At 38.1% G+C, this 21,281-nt stretch overlaps 1 protein-coding gene, 2 long non-coding RNA genes and 1 pseudogene across 5 annotated transcripts in view; 3 read left to right on the forward strand and 1 right to left on the reverse strand.

The window, feature by feature from the left end:
- The window catches only part of LOC138372356 (voltage-dependent T-type calcium channel subunit alpha-1G-like), a 38,417-nt pseudogene extending 33,544 nt beyond the window's left edge, over positions 1-4,873 (reverse strand).
- The window catches only part of LOC138372373 (uncharacterized), a 369,640-nt gene that overhangs the window by 336,793 nt on the left and 11,566 nt on the right, over positions 1-21,281 (forward strand). The gene's annotated exons all lie outside the window — the stretch shown is intronic.
- LOC123751388 (uncharacterized) lies at positions 5,726-14,630 on the forward strand. 2 transcript variants are annotated; one of them, XM_069337525.1, is made up of 5 exons: positions 5,726-5,929; positions 13,538-13,627; positions 13,733-13,850; positions 14,153-14,296; positions 14,388-14,630. In XM_069337525.1, exons 2-5 carry the CDS (start codon positions 13,538-13,540, stop codon positions 14,513-14,515), a joined length of 480 nt encoding a protein of 159 aa, XP_069193626.1. In that variant the 5' UTR covers positions 5,726-5,929; the 3' UTR covers positions 14,516-14,630. The 2 variants fall into 2 exon arrangements, with proteins under 2 accessions (XP_069193626.1, XP_069193624.1); XM_069337523.1 differs by lacking the exon at positions 5,726-5,929 and adding an exon at positions 13,133-13,177.
- Positions 15,048-16,855, forward strand: LOC138372215 (uncharacterized). Its single transcript, XR_011230739.1, has 4 exons — positions 15,048-15,186; positions 15,319-15,405; positions 15,846-15,965; positions 16,289-16,855. It is a non-coding gene; the product is annotated as an uncharacterized lncRNA (long non-coding RNA).

Below are 21,281 nucleotides of genomic sequence, written 5' to 3' on the forward strand. Positions count from 1 at the left end.
GTGTATGCTGATGATATAATGATACACATAACTGGGTATGCCTATGATATAATGATACACACAACTGGGTATGCTGATGATATAATGATACACACAACTGGGTATGATGATGATATAGATACACACCACTGGGTATGCTGATGATATAATGATACACACCACTGGGTATGCTAACATGCAGAACACTCTTAACTCTGTATTAGACTCATGTCAGGACCTAGGTTTAATTATCTCAGCAGAGAAAACAAAGATACTAAATCGGCGCCCACCCAGGCAGGGAGGAGCTGTTCGCAAGATGCAATTGTCTGATGGCTCCCAGCTTGACTATGTAAACAGATTCAAATACCTTGGCCTTGAGGTGCCACTGTATAGTCCTGTTGTATTCAGACTCTGTCGTCAGTATAAAGAGAGGCTCCGAGCTCTCAAGGCTGTTGCAGGTTATCACTCAGGCTATGGTGCCAATGTCACAATTGTCAAAATGATGTACCTTGCATACATCAGATCTTTAGTGGATTATGCTGCACCTCTGCTTGTTTTGATGCCTGAAAGAAAGCTTGGAGGGCTTGAAAAATTGCAGAACGAAGCCTTGAGGATAATCCTTGGGTGCCCTCGTACAACAAAAGATACTTAATATGAGAAAGGAACTTAATATTCCGAGCGTTGTTGATCGTGTTACTGAAATTAACTGTCAAATTAGTATTAAAATGCTTAGGCTAACTCATCCTAGTTCTTGCACAGAAGCCCTCCAGAATTTCTTTATTGAAGATCAGCATTGTTGCAAATGTATAACAAAAACTGGAACTCAACTCAGAATGTATCAGGTTCATGATTTGTACCAAGAGAAGCAACAACGGCACTTTCCTGCACCGTGGGAGGTTACACCCTTTCCAGTTTTAATCCCTCCCTTTCTACCCAAGAAGCAAATTAGAAATCAGCCCAAACTTCGTCTTGAGGCAAAGCTCAACGCCTTAAGCCATATTGATGCTCTGTCCACAGAGCATTCTCTCTCTCAAATCATATACACTGATGGTTCCCTACACCGCACCACGGGTGCAGCTGGAAGTGCAGTTGTTCTGACAATGGGCGATGGCCTATACTTTGAGTGGGGAGTCCGTATAAACAATTGGGCCTCTACCTTTCAGACTGAACTATTTGCTTGCTCCTTGCACTGAAATGTGTTCAAGTCTCCAAACTTGATACATTAATTGTAAGTGACTCCTTATCATCCTTAAATGCTCTCAACTCCTTAAGACATAACTGTAACATGCTCGTGTCCGAAGCTAGGCACAAATACAACAAAATTATTAAGGATGGTAACAGAGTCCATTTCATGTGGTCTCCATCTCATGTTGACCTCCGAATGCATGATAGAGCTGATAAGTTAGCCAAAGAATCTGCCTTTAAAGGAGACGTATGAGTGTAGTCTTGGATTGTCAATGAGCAATCTGAGAGCAGCAGTACACCGAGAACTTCAACAAGATCTTGTAGATCTGAGGCAAAGTGAAATTGACACCAGTAATTCCATCTATCATCATACTATCATGCAAGAGGAGCCACACATCTATGGTTCATCCAATAAAATCAGCAGACTTCTAGATGTTACTACTGTTCGGCTTAAACTGTGTTTCAACTCTCTCTGGGATTTCTAATTATCTGCTGATGTAGACCTAACCAAATGTAAACTGGGTCAACAAGCACACCGTCTGTCACTATGTGATGGAGTGCCAAAAGACTTCAATTGAATTGAATTGAATTCAGAGACAATTTTATAATAAATGTTCCAGAGATGTTTAAATATTTCATTCAAAACGATCTGCTACCAGAAATCTTAGCCAAATATCCCCTATTTGCTAACTAAGATAAGTAAATGATAAGTAAATTGTCTCGCCAATTAAATATACGAGGGAATGATTAAGGGTCGAGGGACGAAATGCGCATTGCTGCCCTCATCTGTGACGTCACAGCATCATTCGCGCTAATATCAACAGAGCGGCCATTTTGTCGTCAGTGCAGTCAGCGGACAGAGGACAAACGCTTCATGCAAATATTATCGTAAGTAAACACTTATATTTTCTCCGTGGTGTAGTGGTAAGACACTTGCCTGGCGTTCCGCGAGCGCTATGTCATGGGTTCGTATCCTGGCCGGGGAGGATTTACTGGGCATAATTCCTTAACTGTAGCCTCTGTTTAACGCAACAGTAAAATGTGTACTTGGATGAAAAAACGATTCTTCGCGGCAGGGGATCGTATTCCAGGGACCATAGGATTAAGGACTTGCCCGAAACGCTACACGTACTAGTGGCTGTACAAGAATGTAACAACTCCTGTATATATCTAAAAAAAAAAAAAAAAAAAAAAAAAAAAAAAAAAAAAAAAAAAAAAAAAAAAAAAAAAAAAATTATATTATTAGATTCTAGTGCTGGCTACAGTGCTGTGTATGTGTAGGCGAGGCCGGGCAGTGCTGGTGTATGTGGAGGCGAGGGGCAGTGCTAGTGTATGTGGAGGCGAGGCCTTATAGTGTATGTGGAGGCGAGGCCTGGCTGTGCTAGTGTATGTGGAGGCGAGGGGCAGTGCTGGTGTATGTGGAGGCGAGGCCTGGCAGTGCTAGTGTATGTGGAGGCGAGGCCTGGTAGTGCTATATTGGAGTATAATGGGTATATTGGAGGGAAAATGTTTCACTATATATAACATGTCTTTTTGTAAAAAGTCTGGTTTCATGAATGGGTCCTATTACAATTATTACCCGTATTATCTTTGCACTGTACACGAACATTACAATTATTACCCGTATTATCTTTGCACTATACACGAACATTACAATTATTACCCGTATTATCTTTGCACTATACACGAACATTACAATTATTACCCGTATTATCTTTGCACTATACACGAACTGTTTCAACATTGCATACACTACACTATTCTCCTTCCTTTTTTCTTTTTTTTTTCTTTTCAGCTTCACTCTTAGGAATTTACTCTGTCCTAACAATATTCCTCGCACCGAAGCGCTGCTCCTTGAATGTGAGTCCTTTGACAGCCTCTTCCCACATCTCACCCCCAGGATCCCAAGGGAAAGCAATTGGATCTATGCCTTCCAAGAACTGACCAAATGCTAGTTCATTCTTTATTTTCTTCTGAGCCCTCCTTTCCACATTGTGTCTTAACGGGCCCCACTTCCTGTGAGAATTTTGCTTTGCTTCCTGATCCAGACCTGTTTGTTCAGTAGTGGCATGGTCCCGAGTTGCCACTTTTGTCCTGCATTGGATTCCTGAAGGAGCCTCACTTGACGAGTTCTCACTTAGCATAACCAAACTCTGCTGGTTGTATGTGTCTGATGTGCTAATGTCCATGTCCCCCCTGTCAGTGTGAGCCGAGATGTCTTCCACACCTCTAGACAATATCTGGTCAGCATCTTGCTCCGATGCCCCTCCTTGGCCTGTTATGCACTGGGTCGGATTTAGGCCGAATGAGCCGACCCGGCAGCGTTTAAAGACGAATTCTGGTCCTTAAATGATACATGTGGCCTGTTGCCCGAGGTGTCCCCGTGCTGGCGGACTGCTTCCTCATCCCTTTCGGATTCCTCACAGTCCCGAGCAAAATGACCCTCTTTTCCACTCCTGTAGCACTGAACAGGTCGCCTAGGGGATGGGCTACGGCGATGCTGTGGTGACATAAGAGCAACTGTAAGGTGCCTCAAACTCTCACACACCTGGTCCAATCTCCCGTTGGTCTCTGAGATACCTGCTACCAAGGTGTCCAACTTCGCCTCCACGCCCCTGGAAGATAAAGGATGCGAGCCCGCACTCGATGGTCGGCAAGTGTTGATTCCAAAACCTGAAGAGCTGGTAGCCGGTGACGTGCCTGGGGAGCTGGGAAGGGCGAGTGTCGAGCGCCGGGAAGCGTCATTACTCCTGGGTGGCCACTCATACTGGGAGTACCTTCCCACTGCATTCACTCGCACTGCTGGACCTTGGGGCACTCGGTGATGGGAGTCGTATCCTTTGGAACCTGAGGAACCGTGGATCGCTATGGCATTGTGCTGGAAGGTTTGGGCCCGATCAATAGCCTCCTCCATGGAGGAGTTCCTCGCATTGGAAATGTATCCTGCCAGACTCTTATCCTGTAATCCCTGGCCAAATCTCATTACTGCGATTTGTTCCACTTCCCATCGTGGCACATGTTTGTAGGCCCAATGAGCCAAGTGATGGGCCCTATCTGCCCAATCAGCGATATCCTCTTCTGGTTCCTGCTGAGCCTGGTTAAACTTCATCATGGCTACATCCAGAACTTCCCTATCGCCAAATCGCTTGATCATCTTATGCATCATGCGATTATAATCGATCGACGGTTCTCTGCCCAGTAAGTAATTGTAAAAATCACTTGCCTTACCCTTGAGGCACCACCCTAACTGTGTCAATAACGTAGGTCCGCTCCAGTCCTTTTCCGAGGCATAAGACGTGAAACGGCGGTAGAAGGTGGCCCAATCTGACTTCCCGTCATAGTCCAACGCCCGAGGTGGTGTGCGGAAGGTCTCTTTCTGTTGGCGATAACCTGTCCGCCTGCTACGGGATAGAGAGGCATCTGAATCGGAAGTCCGAGAGCTGTGTGACGAGTGTCGAGCTGTCCGTCTCCTTGATTGAGCCGATCGATGGTGGGTGGGGCTCCCCTGCCGAGTACCTTGCCGGCCACTAGCCCTGGAGTAAGCTGGTGACTGAGGTCGGCGTCCACGTTGTCTGCCGCTGGCGGCACCCCTAGAGGAACGGCGGGTACCCGTTTCGCTGGACAAGGACGATGAACGACTTCCTGCCTCCTGACCTGAGGGCCCGGGGCCCTGTTGGGACGGGTCCACCTCAAACGATATAGCAGCCATCAACTCGGGTTTGGCCCGAAGGCGGTTGATATCATAAATGTTGTCCTCCGTGATCACGTGGCGATGCCGAAACTTGATAATGCGAGCGGCCAATTTATCTCCTACACCCGGTAGCAGCTGCAGCTCAGCAGCCGAAGCAGAGTTTATCTTGATTAGAGCCATTGTGCTGGTGTCGAAAGTTAAAGCTCCGATATATCGTGCCACACCTGGTAATAACCCAGCAAACACAGAACGTTTGTGGACGTTTTTAAATGGTCCCACAAAGGTAATACTGTAACTTTTGACATAAATACGTATATCTGACGTTCTTAAAACCAAAGGATATAACTAAAAACATATATTCTTGAGACACAATTTTTTAAGATTTATGTAAAAATTTAAAAATAATAGTAAATGCTATGGAATTATAATGTTTTCATGCTTTATATTTAAGAATAAATAATTTTCAGTCAACATTTAGTTTTTTTTGTTTACTTTCTGTAAAGCTATCCAATTTACGTTCTTATAACATAAATATAACATTTATATGACGTCAGTATAACGTTATTTACACGACATCATTACGTTATTATGATGTTATATTAACGTATAATTCCTGTGTGAAAACCAGAATATATATTGAACTTTATGTTTTAAACCTTGTAAAGTTATCATAAAACTTGGAATAAGACGGTAAGCATGCTTTACTTATGAAAATATACAAACAAATCAACAAAAACATTTTAACATAAAAACATGAACAACATGAATGAATTTGTAAAGAATTTTTTAATTTGAGTTAAACTAAATACAAACTTAATATGTTTTGCTAACGCAAAAATATATTCCCGAGGTATTGTAATTGCAAATAAATATTTAATACAATTATTTGTATCATTTTTTTTATTTTAGATTTCCGTATTGCTTGATAATATATAATAGCGTTTAGATAATGCTAGCGCTGGACATTCTTTAGGCTCGTTGCATGTTGTGGTAGTCGCCGCCATTTTAAAACCGTGTCGAGAGGGACTGCTGTTGGCTTATCCACAAAATCCTGCTGCATCTTCAATAGTTAAGGTAACTGTTTTCTTTTATTTGCTCTTAGACATGTGTAGTATATATATAAGCTTGTGGTGGTAGGCTGGATGGTGTGTTGATGGCCCTGGCTGGAGGTGTGTTGATGGTGGTGTTGTGTTGATGGCCCTGGCTAGAGGTGTGTTGATGGTGGTGTTGTGTTGATGGCCCTGGCTGGAGGTGTGTTGATGGCCCTGGCTAGAGGTGTGTTGATGGTGGTGTTGTGTTGATGGCCCTGGCTAGAGGTGTGTTGATGGTGGTGTTGAGTTGATGGCCCTGGAGGCGTGTTGGTGGCCCTGGAGGTGTGTTGATGGCCCTGGAGACGTGTTGGTGGCCCTGGAGGTGTGTTGGTGGCCCTGGAGGTGTGTTGGTGGCCCTGGAGGTGTGTTGGTGGCCCTGGAGACGTGTTGGTGGCCCTGGAGGTGTGTTGGTGGCCCTGGCTGGAGGTGTGTTGATGGTGGTGTTGTGTTGATGGCCCTGGAGGCGTGTTGATGGCCCTGGAGGTGTGTTGTGGCCCTGGAGGTGTGTTGGTGGCCCTGGCTGGAGGTGTGTTGATGGTGGTGTTGTGTTGATGGCCCTGGAGGTGTGTTGGTGGCCCTGGAGGTGTGTTGGTGGCCCTGGAGACGTGTTGGTGGCCCTGGAGGTGTGTTGGTGGCCCTGGCTGGAGGTGTGTTGATGGTGGTGTTGTGTTGATGGCCCTGGAGGCGTGTTGATGGCCCTGGAGGTGTGTTGGTGGCCCTGGAGGTGTGTTGGTGGCCCTGGCTGGAGGTGTGTTGATGGTGGTGTTGTGTTGATGGCCCTGGAGGCGTGTTGATGGCGCTGGAGGTGTGTTGGTGGCCCTGGAGGTGTGTTGGTGGCCCTGGAGGTGTGTTGGTGGCCCTGGAGGTGTGTTGGTGGCCCTGGCTGGAGGTGTGTTGATGGTGGTGTTGTGTTGATGGCCCTGGAGGCGTGTTGATGGCCCTAGCTGGCCCTATATATATATATATATATATATATATATATATATATATATATATATATATATATATATATATATATATATATATATATATATATTTTTCATTGAATATGACCGCATATTCTGTATTTATTATTTTCTGGTTTAGGGCTTCTATCCCTCTAACTATTTTCTTAGCATCAGGGCTTAATTGAAATAGGAGTTCTCCAAAACTCATTTTCGTACTTTTAAGGTGAAGAAAAGAAGTGATTTACTATAGAGTGTATTACACTTATTTGTATAATTTGCACGACGTTTCGAACCTCCATGGTTCATTCTCAAGTGAACAGATCTTTACAATACTAGTTAATTTATACCCGCATTAGGGCATTAGGTCAGGTGATAATACAGTGAAGGTGAAAAACATGGGGGGATACATAAGTGAGGTGAAACATAGAGGCTGCAGAAGGCGTATTGGCCCATACGAGGCATCTCCTATCCAAACACAAAGATTAATCCAGTGTAATTGGCCTGTTATGTTGGACATTGTCTTCTGTGTTGGCATCGATATGTTCTTGTCTTGTCCTTACTCTCATGGTTGGTAGAGTAAATAGTTCCGTGATTTGGGTGTTCATGGTAGGTCGCTCTATTCTTATGTGAATTGCCTCAAGAATTTGTAATCTTCTTGAATCTTGGGTTTTGTCTATTATGCAAGTATTCTTGTTCAACATTTCTCTTGTTAGAGTAATGTCATGGGCTTGTCTCATGTGATTCCTAGGGGCACCAGATTGAAGATGGCATGTCAAACGCCTCGTCAGCTTGGTCGACGTCATACCTATGTACTTACATTGAAGGTTACATCCTTCGTGGGGGCAAGTGTACATGTATACAACGCTTGACTGCTGTAGAGGGTTCTCCGTCGGCTTCGGGCTGTTTTTGATAAGGAGTTCGGAAGTCTTCTTGGTTTTGTAGAATATTATCAGGTTTATGTTTTGGTTAGGAGTAGTGCTTTTTACTCCTTTACGGATTATTTCTTTCATTATTCTTTCCTCTTTTATATGTTCACTGTGCATGGTTGATTTGTAATATAATTTTATTGGGGGTGTTGTGGTTTCTGTTCTAGGTTCTGAATTATACCAACGGTCCAAGTGTCTTCTTATAGCAGCGTTTATTTCCGCGTTGCTATATCCGTTGTTCACCAATACCTGAGTTACTCTTTCAAACTCTCTACTCACGTTGCTCCATTCAGAGCAGTGGGTAAGCGCTCGACGAATATAAGCATTGAGAACACTGGCTTTGTATCTTTGGGGGCACTCACTTCTACCGTTCAGGCATAATCCTATGTTGGTGGGCTTGGTATATACGTTGGTGCTTAAAGAGGTTCCTGTTTTTGTTATTAGTACATCCAAGAATGGCAGACTGTTATTTTCACTATTTTCATGTGTAAATCGGAGTACTGACTCTCTCTCTAGGTGTCTTTTTAGGTCAATTAGTTCATCTGAGTCTTTTACTATTACGAATATGTCATCTACATAACGGCAGTATACAGTTGGTTTTTGTCTGCTACTGAAGACCCTATCTTCGATGGTTCCCATATAAAAATTAGCAAATAAAACTCCTAAGGGGGAGCCCATTGCTACTCCGTCTATTTGTAAATACATGTCTCCTTGTGGACTGGTCTTCAGTAGCAGACAAAAACCAACTGTATACTGCCGTTATGTAGATGACATATTCGTAATAGTAAAAGACTCAGATGAACTAATTGACCTAAAAAGACACCTAGAGAGAGAGTCAGTACTCCGATTTACACATGAAAATAGTGAAAATAACAGTCTGCCATTCTTGGATGTACTAATAACAAAAACAGGAACCTCTTTAAGCACCAACGTATATACCAAGCCCACCAACATAGGATTATGCCTGAACGGTAGAAGTGAGTGCCCCCAAAGATACAAAGCCAGTGTTCTCAATGCTTATATTCGTCGAGCGCTTACCCACTGCTCTGAATGGAGCAACGTGAGTAGAGAGTTTGAAAGAGTAACTCAGGTATTGGTGAACAACGGATATAGCAACGCGGAAATAAACGCTGCTATAAGAAGACACTTGGACCGTTGGTATAATTCAGAACCTAGAACAGAAACCACAACACCCCCAATAAAATTATATTACAAATCAACCATGCACAGTGAACATATAAAAGAGGAAAGAATAATGAAAGAAATAATCCGTAAAGGAGTAAAAAGCACTACTCCTAACCAAAACATAAACCTGATAATATTCTACAAAACCAAGAAGACTTCCGAACTCCTTATCAAAAACAGCCCGAAGCCGACGGAGAACCCTCTACATCAGTCAAGCGTTGTATACATGTACACTTGCCCCCACGAAGGATGTAACCTTCAATGTAAGTACATAGGTATGACGTCGACCAAGCTGACGAGGCGTTTGACATGCCATCTTCAATCTGGTGCCCCTAGGAATCACATGAGACAAGCCCATGACATTACTCTAACAAGAGAAATGTTGAACAAGAATACTTGCATAATAGACAAAACCCAAGATTCAAGAAGATTACAAATTCTTGAGGCAATTCACATAAGAATAGAGCGACCTACCATGAACACCCAAATCACGGAACTATTTACTCTACCAACCATGAGAGTAAGGACAAGACAAGAACATATCGATGCCAACACAGAAGACAATGTCCAACATAACAGGCCAATTACACTGGATTAATCTTTGTGTTTGGATAGGAGATGCCTCGTATGGGCCAATACGCCTTCTGCAGCCTCTATGTTTCACCTCACTTATGTATCCCCCCATGTTTTTCACCTTCACTGTATTATCACCTGACCTAATGCCCTAATGCGGGTATAAATTAACTAGTATTGTAAAGATCTGTTCACTTGAGAATGAACCATGGAGGTTCGAAACGTCGTGCAAATTATACAAATAAGTGTAATACACTCTATAGTAAATCACTTCTTTTCTTCACCTTAAAAGTACGAAAATGAGTTTTGGAGAACTCCTATTTCAATTAAGCCCTGATGCTAAGAAAATAGTTAGAGGGATAGAAGCCCTAAACCAGAAAATAATAAATACAGAATATGCGGTCATATTCAATGAAACATGTTTGAAAGAAAACCTGCTGCCAGTATACACCAATATATATATATATATATATATATATATATATATATATATATATATATATATATATATATATATATATATATATATATATATATATATATATATATATATGGGCACCATATATATATATATATGGTGCCCATATCTTAAGAAGCATATCAACAAACTGGAAACGGTGCAGAGACATGCCACTAACTGGCATTAACTAAATGCCAAAAAATATGCCAAATATACTACATAAATATACATACTACACATGCACAATAATTGTCCTGGGTCCTCTGATATTCATAATATATATATATATATATATATATATATATATATATATATATATATATATATATATATATATATATATATATATATATATATATATATATATATATATATATATATATATATATATATATATATATTATGAATATCAGAGGACCCAGGACAATTATTGTGCATGTGTAGTATGTATATTTATGTAGTATATTTGGCATATTTTTTGGCATTTAGTTAATGCCAGTTAGTGGCATGTCTCTGCACCGGTTCCAGTTTGTTGATATGCTTCTTAAGATATGGGCACCATACAACTGCTGCATACTCCAACTTTGGTCTAACAAAAATTGTGAACAATTTCAAAATTTCTGTTGAAGAAATCCTGTTTCCTAGTTCTGCATCTGTTTTGGTATAACACCTCCTTTTTTTCACACCTCTATTTTTTACATTCATCAATGTTTCGGTACGTGCAATAGTATGTATTGTTTCATTGCAGATAACAGCATTTAAATTTTGTTTGTTTCTTAGACTTAGACTCGTACTACCAAGTTGCTGTTGGCAATTGGATAATTTTTTTATGAAGTCATTTGTTATTTTTTCCCCTATAGTAATTTATGCTTTTGATCTCAATTAGTTTTATATCCTAGCTTTTTAATTTTTTCCCCTTATATATTGCCATCTTATCTGTCTGCTTTACATGGCTTAAGCAGAGTCATGTCTGCTTAAGCCTTTGTTATTTTACTAATTTACCTGTTTTAATTATTATTTGTTTTCAAAGTTTAGTTTACCCCATTTTATTTGCTTTTTGCAGTACAGTACTTTACTAATAATCTTGTAATAGTAATTGGTAAAGTAGCACTTGGCCTTTCTCCTTCAGAATGTATGCACACATTATAGAAAAAAGAAGAGAATACCACACAAGATGGCAGCGTATGTCACGGGCCAAAAAGCGACGCCTAAAAGAACAGGCGTCCCAGCGTGGCAAAAATGAAAATAGTGATGAGGTTGAGATTCAGTTGTTGAATCAGGATCCTTTGGCCAATGTTACAACAAACAGCATAGACGATGACCATGCTGCTTTGTCATCTAATTCAGAACCTAATATTGGTTGTGGAGCCAATGAAGATGCATCATCTCTGGAAAGTCAGAGAGTGAGAGATTGGACTTGGGACATGATTGATGAGCATGACCCAATATCATCAGAGTCAGAGAGCAGTGGTGATGAGGATGATAAATCATTATCAGATGTATTGTTAGTATGGGTTAATAAATATGGCATAACACACAATGCCATTGATAATTTATTAAAAAAATTGAGAAAACAGGGACATGCTGACTTGCCAAAAACAGCTCGTTCGTTACTGAATACAGTTAAACATATACCTACTGAGACTAAATCAGGCATGATGTATATCTACTTGGGGTTAGAGGAGGAAATGTTGAAAACTTTAAGGCTGTATCCTAAATCAACAATAAGAGATTTGGCAGAAATATCTTTAATTTGCAACATTGATGGTTTGCCAATATTTAGAAGTAAAAATGAAAGTTTATGGCCTGTTCTTTGTGCTATCAATAATGTCAAACCTATAAGAGTTTTCCCAGTAGTCCTCACATATGGAAGCTCTAAACCTAGTGATTTAGATTTTTTAAATGAATTCATTCAGGATTTGAAAAAAATTATGCACTATGGATTTAAAAATGATGACAAAACATTGCCAGTAAAACTAAAAGGAGTCATATGTGATGCCCCAGCAAAAGCAATGGTGAAGGCAATCAAACTCCACTCTGGCTACTTTGGGTGTGATAGATGTACCCAAGAGGGTGTTTGGAATGGAAGAATGACTTATCAACAAGTGAAAAATTTACAACTCATAACAGATGAAGATTTTCGTAATCAATCTAATTCTCAACATCACCATGGTAGATCACCATTCTGTGACTTAAATATAAATATGGTGAGTACTTTTCCCATAGACTATATGCATCAGATATGTCTTGGGGTTATGAAAAGGTTACTTCTTGCCTGGATACGAAATAAAAACGTAAAATTATGTGCTCGCCAAGTTGATGAAATTAGTCAGCGTCTAATTCAACTAACACAATTTGTGCCTATGCACTTTGCACGTAAACCTCGAAGTCTTTCAGAGGTTGATAGATGGAAAGCGACTGAATACAGGCAACTCCTTCTCTACACCGGTAAGATTGTACTGAAGGGAATCTTACCCAAAGAATTGTATGACCATTTCCTGACTCTGAGTGTAGCCATTTCTATTCTTGTATCACCTAAATTGATTCAGTTAAATTACAGCCAATATGCACATGATCTTTTGCTGTACTTTGTGTTAAAGGCTCGTGAGCTGTATGGTAAGGATTTTTTAGTGTACAATGTACACTGCCTAACACACATATCCTCTGATGCCAAAGAGTTTGGTAGTTTGGACAGATGTTCAGCATTTCCATTTGAAAATTACCTGCAGCAGGTTAAGAATATGGTTCGATCAAGTAAAAACCCTCTTGTTCAAATTGCAAAGAGGCTGAAAGAGATGCAGCATGCTCAAAGGATTTGTACACCAAATACAGAACATAAAATATATACCAAGGCACCAAACAATGCCTATTTGCTGAATAATGAAACTTGCTGCCAAGTTTTGGACACTGTCAGTGACACCGATGAAAATGGAGACAGCATGTTCCTTTGCAGGGTATATTCGAGAAGTATACCTCTCTTTGAGAAACCTTGTAACTCCAAATTAATTGGAGCATTTAAGGTTCTTACTAGGAATTCATCCATGAAGGTGATTCCAGCAAGAAAACTAAACCGCACAGGTATGATGATCGAGACTGAAAGCGCAAATACTTTTCTGTCAATACTACATGACTTATGACAAGTACGTATTTAAATACTGTATCCATGCTTTAATAATAGTTTGAACTAATATTGTAAGTTAATGAGATTCACAATTTTGTTTTTTATTAAAGCTATTATCTTTTGACCAATATTTACCTGTTTAAAAATCCCATTACCCTGTATTTCATGAAAATTATTAATATTTTGAGAGCACATTAAGAGATAAAACTGTATTAAGCCTTTTAGTCCATACATGGCAGCTACTGTTTATACCAACCGAAAATCATTTACAAATGTGGCTAATCTATGATTGACACAATCAAGTAAATCTATTACCAACTTTATGCTAATTTCTTTTTTTGGGGAGAACAACCCTTAATAAGATTTTTCAATTTTGTAGATGACATCTGAAAAGCGGTATGCAGTGGTAGGCTTCAATGATCGTAGTGTGGGTATCATCTCCACAACCTGGATTGAAAAATCTGATGATGTAAGCATTACTTTGAAACTAAAAAATTGCATATATTGAGTTGCTTTAAAAATATTCCAAATTAGTGCTAAAATTAGCATGTGACAGTTTATTTCGACTTTTCAGGAAAAAATATTGTGCTGGTGGCCACAGAGCAGGCATACAGTTAGTGCCCAAAAGCACGAAAAGCCAGACACGACAAATTGGCGAGTGCATGTCGTATCAACAATCCTATCAACAACTGGTAGGTATTAAATTTATAATTATTAAGATTTAAGATACAAGACACCTATTCATTCATTCACCATAACTTTAACACTGCAGACAAAAACAGCATTATAATTATATTTTAATCACAAGATGGGTTTCCTCATAGCTACTTAAGACTTTTGTGCCCCAGTTATAAGTTCCAAATCATGTACGTTGTTTTATTAAACATCTCTTTAGGAAGCTGATTTAAGTTATTTCTTAGTGTTCACTACTCTACTAGGTAACGATAAATATATATCTCGCTGATATATTACTAATTATATTCAATTATTACAGATGATTTTGACGTTGCAAAACGAAGATGCTTAGCTGCGGAAGACACTTCAAATGTCGAAACTGAAGACGATATGGGCTATCCTCGACAACGAAAAAGGAAACCATGCTTCAAATATGAAGAAGAGAATTCCGAGAATAACAAACGTAAGCATTGATAACCTACTGCAGTAATTTAAAAAAAATTTGCAACTTGAAAAATGCCATTCAATACATTAAGCAATTTAAATAATTTCAGGCAATCATCACTCGTCTCAATCCAAGAAGAAGTGTTCGCCATCTTCATATGAGAATACACCTTCAAAAGAAATAAGTCCTCCGCAAATACCATATTATTCTGGTATATTAAGTGAATGTAAGGATTAGTAGTAAATAACATTAAAAGTTCTAAATTGATATTTAACCATGCTTCCTTTGTTTGGTTATTTATGCTTTTGGTTTAAAAAAAACTAAAAACTGCTCTAAACTTAGTTCTTGCTGTTTTTTTTTTGTTTTGTTTTGTTTAATTCCTTCTGGAAGTACTAGAAGCTTTGAGTAATTTTTATGCTTATCTGGAATTTCTGTATAGAAATATGTGTTTATTTCTAATTGTTAAATATTAAGTATATTATTCTTTTATGTGCATATGGGGTCTAGTGAACTTTTCCCACTTTGTCTAGCAGGTGCTTTTCACTTGTCACAGTTCAGGGAAATTTTGGTTTTCCTTTGATCTAGTCACTAGAAACAAGCAGGTTTGTTATTACTTTTCTTTTTGTTTGTCCCTTACGTGTTAATTTGTCCTTTATCTTACCTTTACCTTACGTGTTAATTTGTCCCTTACCTTAAGTTAATTTTTAAAATATGTATCTCATATTGACCCCCACCTCTCTCATGTTAGTTCAAACTATATTAAAGTCTTAAAAATATATTTTGGTTAACAAGTGTTTGAAATAAGCATAACTCCTTTTCAGCTAATAGAACAGTCCTACAAAAGCCGTCTCCAGTGAAGACTACACTTCACAATACACCTTCAACGCCATCAGTATTTCCTCATGAAGGTAATAAGTTAATTTTTAAAATGTGTATTTCATGTTGACCCCCACCTCTCTCATGTTAGTTCAAACTATATTAAAGTCTTAAAAATATTATTTGGTTAAAAAGTGTTTGAAATAAACATAACTCCTTTTCAGCTAATAGAACAGTCCTACAAAAGCAGTCTCCAGTGAAGACTACACTTCACAATACACCGTTGACGCCATCAGTATTTCTTCATGAAGGTAATAAGTAATTATTTAAAATATATATCATGATGACCCACTCTCTCATGTTGACCCTCATTCTCTCTCTCATGTTGACCTCCCTTTTCTCATGTTGAAATTTGTTTTGTTAATTTTGTTCTGTCACCTCTTCTTATTCTGTGTGTATGTGTCTGTCTGTCTCTGTATGTCTCTCTATCTTTCTTTTCTTTCTTTTTCTTTATTTATTTCTTTCTTTTCTTTTTTCTTCTCTTCTCATGTTGGCCCTCCTCTCTCTCATGATAACCCCCCCCCCCTCTCTGATGTTGGCTCACCCTCTTTCTGATGTTGGGTAGTTTAAATGTGATGTAGACATATAGTATAACTTATAATATTAGTATGCAGTAGTAAAAGCTCATGAAATTTGTTGATTATACAGTACAGTAGTTAGATTTTAATAGCTAAATCTTGCAATCTTAAAGACAATGAGCTGGTCACGCCAAGTACTTCAGTCGTTAGGACTCCAAGGTCAAGGAATTTATTCGACCCAAAGTCACCAGACAAGAACGATGGGAGTTTGAAAGAAATGATGCAGAATATGAGTAAGTTTTGAAAGTTTAATTAATTTATTATGTAGCCTATAACCTATATGTACCCTATGGGTGATAGGCATAAGTTTCATGTTCAAGTAGACTGCAAACTGAGCAGGTTAGATTGCTGAATTTGCTTCCAATTATATAAGCAGTTTCATAATTACTAAGAAATTATCCCATTATCTATCACATCAGTCATAGCCTACTTTTTGGGTGCTTTCTCAGTGTCAGTTATTTTAAAATATACTTTATAATGCTTTTATTTTAAATGTACATTCAAGATATGTAATATAATAGCATGTACACTTTCTATATACTGTATAAATTTCCAGGTAACATGTTGCAGGCCATATACACTGAAGTGAATGAACTGAAAAGTGATGTGAATGAACTGAAAAGTGATGTGAATGAACTGAAAAGTGATGTGAAGATATTGAAAGCAACTTTGACTACAAAAGAAACAGACAAGATCATAGAAGATCTAATACCAAATCCTATTGCTGCAGAAGGTGATCTTAATGTTCTCAATAGGAAGTTAGCGGAATCGAGTTTCAGAACAAAATTTGTAAGTGGTATTTTAACAGTAATGTTTCCTTCAATTTTTCATCTTAAATATTACAGATATTTGCTAATTTTCTAATTAAAATTTTTTGATAGTTCATGCAGAAAAGATAAAATTGCTAAATAATAAGAATAATGATATAATCTTGTTTATATAGGATAGGATAAAATATAACACTTATGTATTTGTAAATTATGTAATATTAACACAGAGTCTTTCACACTCTCCTGAGTGCTTTCTCAAGGTCTTGAGTGTATGGTTAGGATGAGGCTTACATTTCAACGACTATATTTCTCTTGCTAATTTTGTTAGTCGTTGAGATGTATCTCTTCATAACACACACACACTTATCTGCTTGATGGGGGTCTGGGAGTTCTTCTACTCCCCAAGCCCGGCCCGAGGCTAGGCTTGACTTGAGAACTTTGGTCTAGTGCTTGGTGATTGTGGGGATTATCATAGAGGATTACATGCTGTTATGGAAATAGTCAACTAGAGGGTTATTTTGTAGACCCAGGTCAATATTGAAATCACCTCCTAGAATGATGTGATTTTTGTTGAGATGTTATTTATGATAAGATGCCTTATCATAAGTTATGATATATATATATATATATATATATATATATATATATATATATATATATATATATATATATATATATATATATATATATATATATATATATATATATATATATATATATATATATATATATATATATATATATATATATATATATATATATATATATATGTTTCATTGAATATGACCGCATATTCTGTATTTATTATTTTCTGGTTTAGGGCTTCTATCCCTCTAACTATTTTCTTAGCATCAGGGCTTAATTGAAATAGGAGTTCTCCAAAACTCATTTTCGTACTTTTAAGGTGAAGAAAAGAAGTGATTTACTACCCAGCAAACACAAATCATCTACACAACGTTCGCCTATCTCTTGCCATAGGTGTGGGAATGATTTGCATTGAGAATGGTGCAGGAAAGCCTTTGAGAAACTTTTACTCAAAAAATCCAAACACAAAGGTTTAATTATAAATTGTTTTTCTACAATTATTTTCTTCCAAATGTAAAACAAATAGTTTTTACATGTTTAAATATAAAATTTATGGTGTTTTTTTGTAAAATTCATTAATAAATTGTGAATGATATATATTGGCTGAGTGAAACCTTTAAAATCCATTTAGTTATAATTTGAACAGAAAAAAGTATTTTTCCAAATTTTCTAAAAATTGCTCTTTTTAACACAATTTGACTCCTTATACATTCCACTAAACACTATATCATGTTTAAATATATAATTTATGTATTATTCTCTAAAATAATTTATATAAATTATATAAGTTGCTGGAAAGTGGTGTTAAAGATTATGAAAACATTTTGTTGTGTTAATATGTTCTTATTAACTATGTCTCAAGTTCACAGTTTATCAAACAAGAATATTAACATTCGTCAACTCTTAAAATCTTATATGTTATCTTGCTGGTGCAAAAAAGGGTGAATCTTTAAGAACAGCTATAGTATCTATATATCACAAATGGTGTTTTCCCTAACTCAAACAATGTAGGGTTTATTATTCTACACATATTTCTAATGACTCTTAGATGTTTACATTCTCTGAAGTATAATTGTGAAGGCTGTGTCCATCACTCTCAACACAGATTCTTAAACTCGTCTCTGCAGGTTCAACTATATAATTAGTTTCCATTTTGAATTTCCATGGACATTTGTATCCAAAATGAAACCAATGTGGTTTCCTTCAGCGCCTTCAGCCAGCACATTTGCTCATTCATTTCCACAGATTCCAACAAGGTAGGGGATTTACAGAAATTTGTATATTCATATTGTTATATATTAAAAATATGAATGCAGTTCAATATGATAAGACAAATACATGAGTTTATGATAAATTCGTTTTCTGTGATATACCATTGATATGCTCTTTTTTTCTTTAAACGGCAGACTAAACTAAAGTGCTCACATCAACAGATTTGATGTATAAATGGTCAACGCTCAACAGAGTTAGTATAAATGTATTAGTATAAATCTTACTTGTCTCATTGTTAATTCACATTCAATGTCAACTTGTGGTTGCATTGTACAAGGCCAACACAGATGATCGAAGGAAACTAACTCTGCTCTAGTTCCATGAAGTTGCTATTTGGTCTTTACTCAATGCATTGTACATGCATTGTACAAGGCCAACACAGATGATCGAAGGAAACTAACTCTGCTCTAGTTCCATGAAGTTGCTATTTGGTCTTTATTGAAATTTGACAAGGCAGAGTGGCCTGCAACAACTAAAATTGAAACTTATAAATTGAAACATGAGCTGGTAAAAATCCCCAAACGTCGCAGGTGTGAAGTGTGTTCAAAGTCGGGTATCAGGAAGGAAACTGGTATAGCGTGCAAGACATGCGATGTTCCACTTTGCGTCATACCTTGTTACACCACTTATCACAGGAAAAGGGTGTATTGGGTGGACAAGAAATAACCACCTACATCAGCTTCACTCCACCTAGGAACATCTGTTGAGCAACTTCAGGAATCAGTACCTGAAGGAGGTGGAGTGGAGATAAAATGCTCAACTTATTTTACTACAATCGTCTTTGCTTTGGTAAGTACACATAATTGTCTTAGATTGTTTCAGTATTGTAGTCTATTTTCTTAGGAATATTTTGATACCTAAATGAGAACTGTAGCACGAAAACTAAAGTAAGTATACATGAAACAAGAGAAACTTTTTTTGTGGGTGTTGCGGGTGTGAGTTGGAGTGTCAATTAAGAGCAGGTTCCGGTTGTGTGTTTTCCGTCATCTCTACAGCTGTGAATTCCAAGGAATTGTATTTGATATGCATATGTCTGTGTAGGGAATTTTATTCCGAACACTATACAAAAAAAAAACGGTGTGAAACAAGTATAAACTTGAAAAACATGAGCAAAGTAAAAACTTTTGATGCTCACGGGTACAAACACGCGTAAGATTTTATTCGCCGCAAATTTATTTGACGCTGTGTTGGCCAACTCTACCCATGTTCTTATAGAACTTTCTATTGCGAACACATTGCTATAAAAATGAAATACGTAGCTCCAGAAATAATGTCAGGACAGTGAAATCAGTATAAACATTCAAAGCCCTGCATCACACCAGTGTCGTCCCTGCTGAAATCACGGCTAATGCTTCGCCCAGTTCCCACACTCCCACCAGTATACACCATAAGGCCCCAGTACACACCATAAGGTACGAGTACACACTATAAGGCACCATCAGTACACACCTACAGGTATTTGTTTCTGGTGTGGTGCTCATGGGATCTGTTACAACCTTCTAGGAAGCTTTTAGGGTCAGGATTGACATTACAGTTCCCATTCCCACCAGTATACACCATAAGGCCCCAGTACACACCATAAGGTACGAGTACACACTATAAGGCACCATCAGTACACACCTACAGGTATTTGTTTCTGGTGTGGTGCTCATGGGATCTGTTACAACCTTCTAGGAAGCTTTTAGGGTCAGGATTGACATTACAGTTCCCATTCCCACCAGTATACACCATAAGGCCCCAGTACACACCATAAGGTACGAGTACACACTATAAGGCACCATCAGTACACACCTACAGGTATTTGTTTCTGGTGTGGTGCTCATGGGATCTGTTACAACCTTCTAGGAAGCTTTTAGGGTCAGGATTGACATTACAGTTCCCATTCCCACCAGTATACACCATAAGGCCCCAGTACACACCATAAGGTACGAGTACACACTATAAGGCACCATCAGTACACACCTACAGGTATTTGTTTCTGGTGTGGTGCTCATGGGATCTGTTACAACCTTCTAGGAAGCTTTTAGGGTCAGGATTGACATTACAGTGCAGCGTTTTATATATATAAAATACACATGAGAGTATGTGCAGGGACTTAATATCTAACATATTCAGAGATTTGAGTAAGGGGTCCATATATACTGCCCGGTTGCCTGAAATGCTATATGCCTACTATATTGGCTTTAGGTATTGTATGCACTAGCTCTATCTATAAATCCAACATTATGTTTGTAAATCAACTATGTATGTACTTTCCTGAATAAAATTGACTTTACTCTACACTTATATGCTCTGTGGATTTGTTATCCCTTATCGTTTGGGAGAAAAAAAATGACTAATACGTTCGGCGAATGACTTTGACTTCAACTTCACTTTGACTTCGTTCATGTCATCGTATTTTCCGTAATATATAAAGGTTATGACAATGCAATTATATTATTGTGTGCAAATAATTTGGAAATTTCATGTACCCTAAAAATAGTAAAATAAAGAATAAGAATAATTAAATAATTGTTGTAGTAAATTGTCACACGTTCATCATACGCAAACGAACACACAGTGTGGAGCGTCAGTAGACCAAGGTCCGCGCCATTTTAAAACACGGCTTCGAATGTAAGTAATGTTTTTCTCGTACTAACACTGTGTTATGCAATAGATTAGGTCTTGAATTCACAAATTTAGTTGTTACATCTGACAGAGTATGTTAGACGGTGTAATGCTGGTCCATGTTGACGTATTTGTGGGCTTGATTGGTTTACATGTGATGGCACACAATATCGGCACCCCACAACATGCTGTTGAAGTTGGAATGCATGGCATAGGCTCCTCACACAATGTTCTTTATGTGGTCCTCAGGTGATAGTTTTCTATTTAGAACCACCCCTAGATCTCTTTCTTTATCAGAATTCCTTAAAGATTTCT

The sequence above is a fragment of the Procambarus clarkii genome, chromosome 38, assembly GCF_040958095.1.
Source record: "Procambarus clarkii isolate CNS0578487 chromosome 38, FALCON_Pclarkii_2.0, whole genome shotgun sequence".
Taxonomy (NCBI): Eukaryota; Metazoa; Arthropoda; class Malacostraca; order Decapoda; family Cambaridae; genus Procambarus; species Procambarus clarkii.

Coding starts and splice junctions, on each gene's coding strand:
- LOC123751388 (XM_069337525.1), top strand. CDS start 13,538: ATGACATCTGAAAAGCGGTATGCAGTGGTAGGCTTCAATGATCGTAGT. Junction 13,628..13,732: donor GGATTGAAAAATCTGATGAT/GTAAGCATTACT, acceptor TCGACTTTTCAG/GAAAAAATATTGTGCTGGTG. Junction 14,297..14,387: donor GAATTCCGAGAATAACAAAC/GTAAGCATTGAT, acceptor AAATAATTTCAG/GCAATCATCACTCGTCTCAA.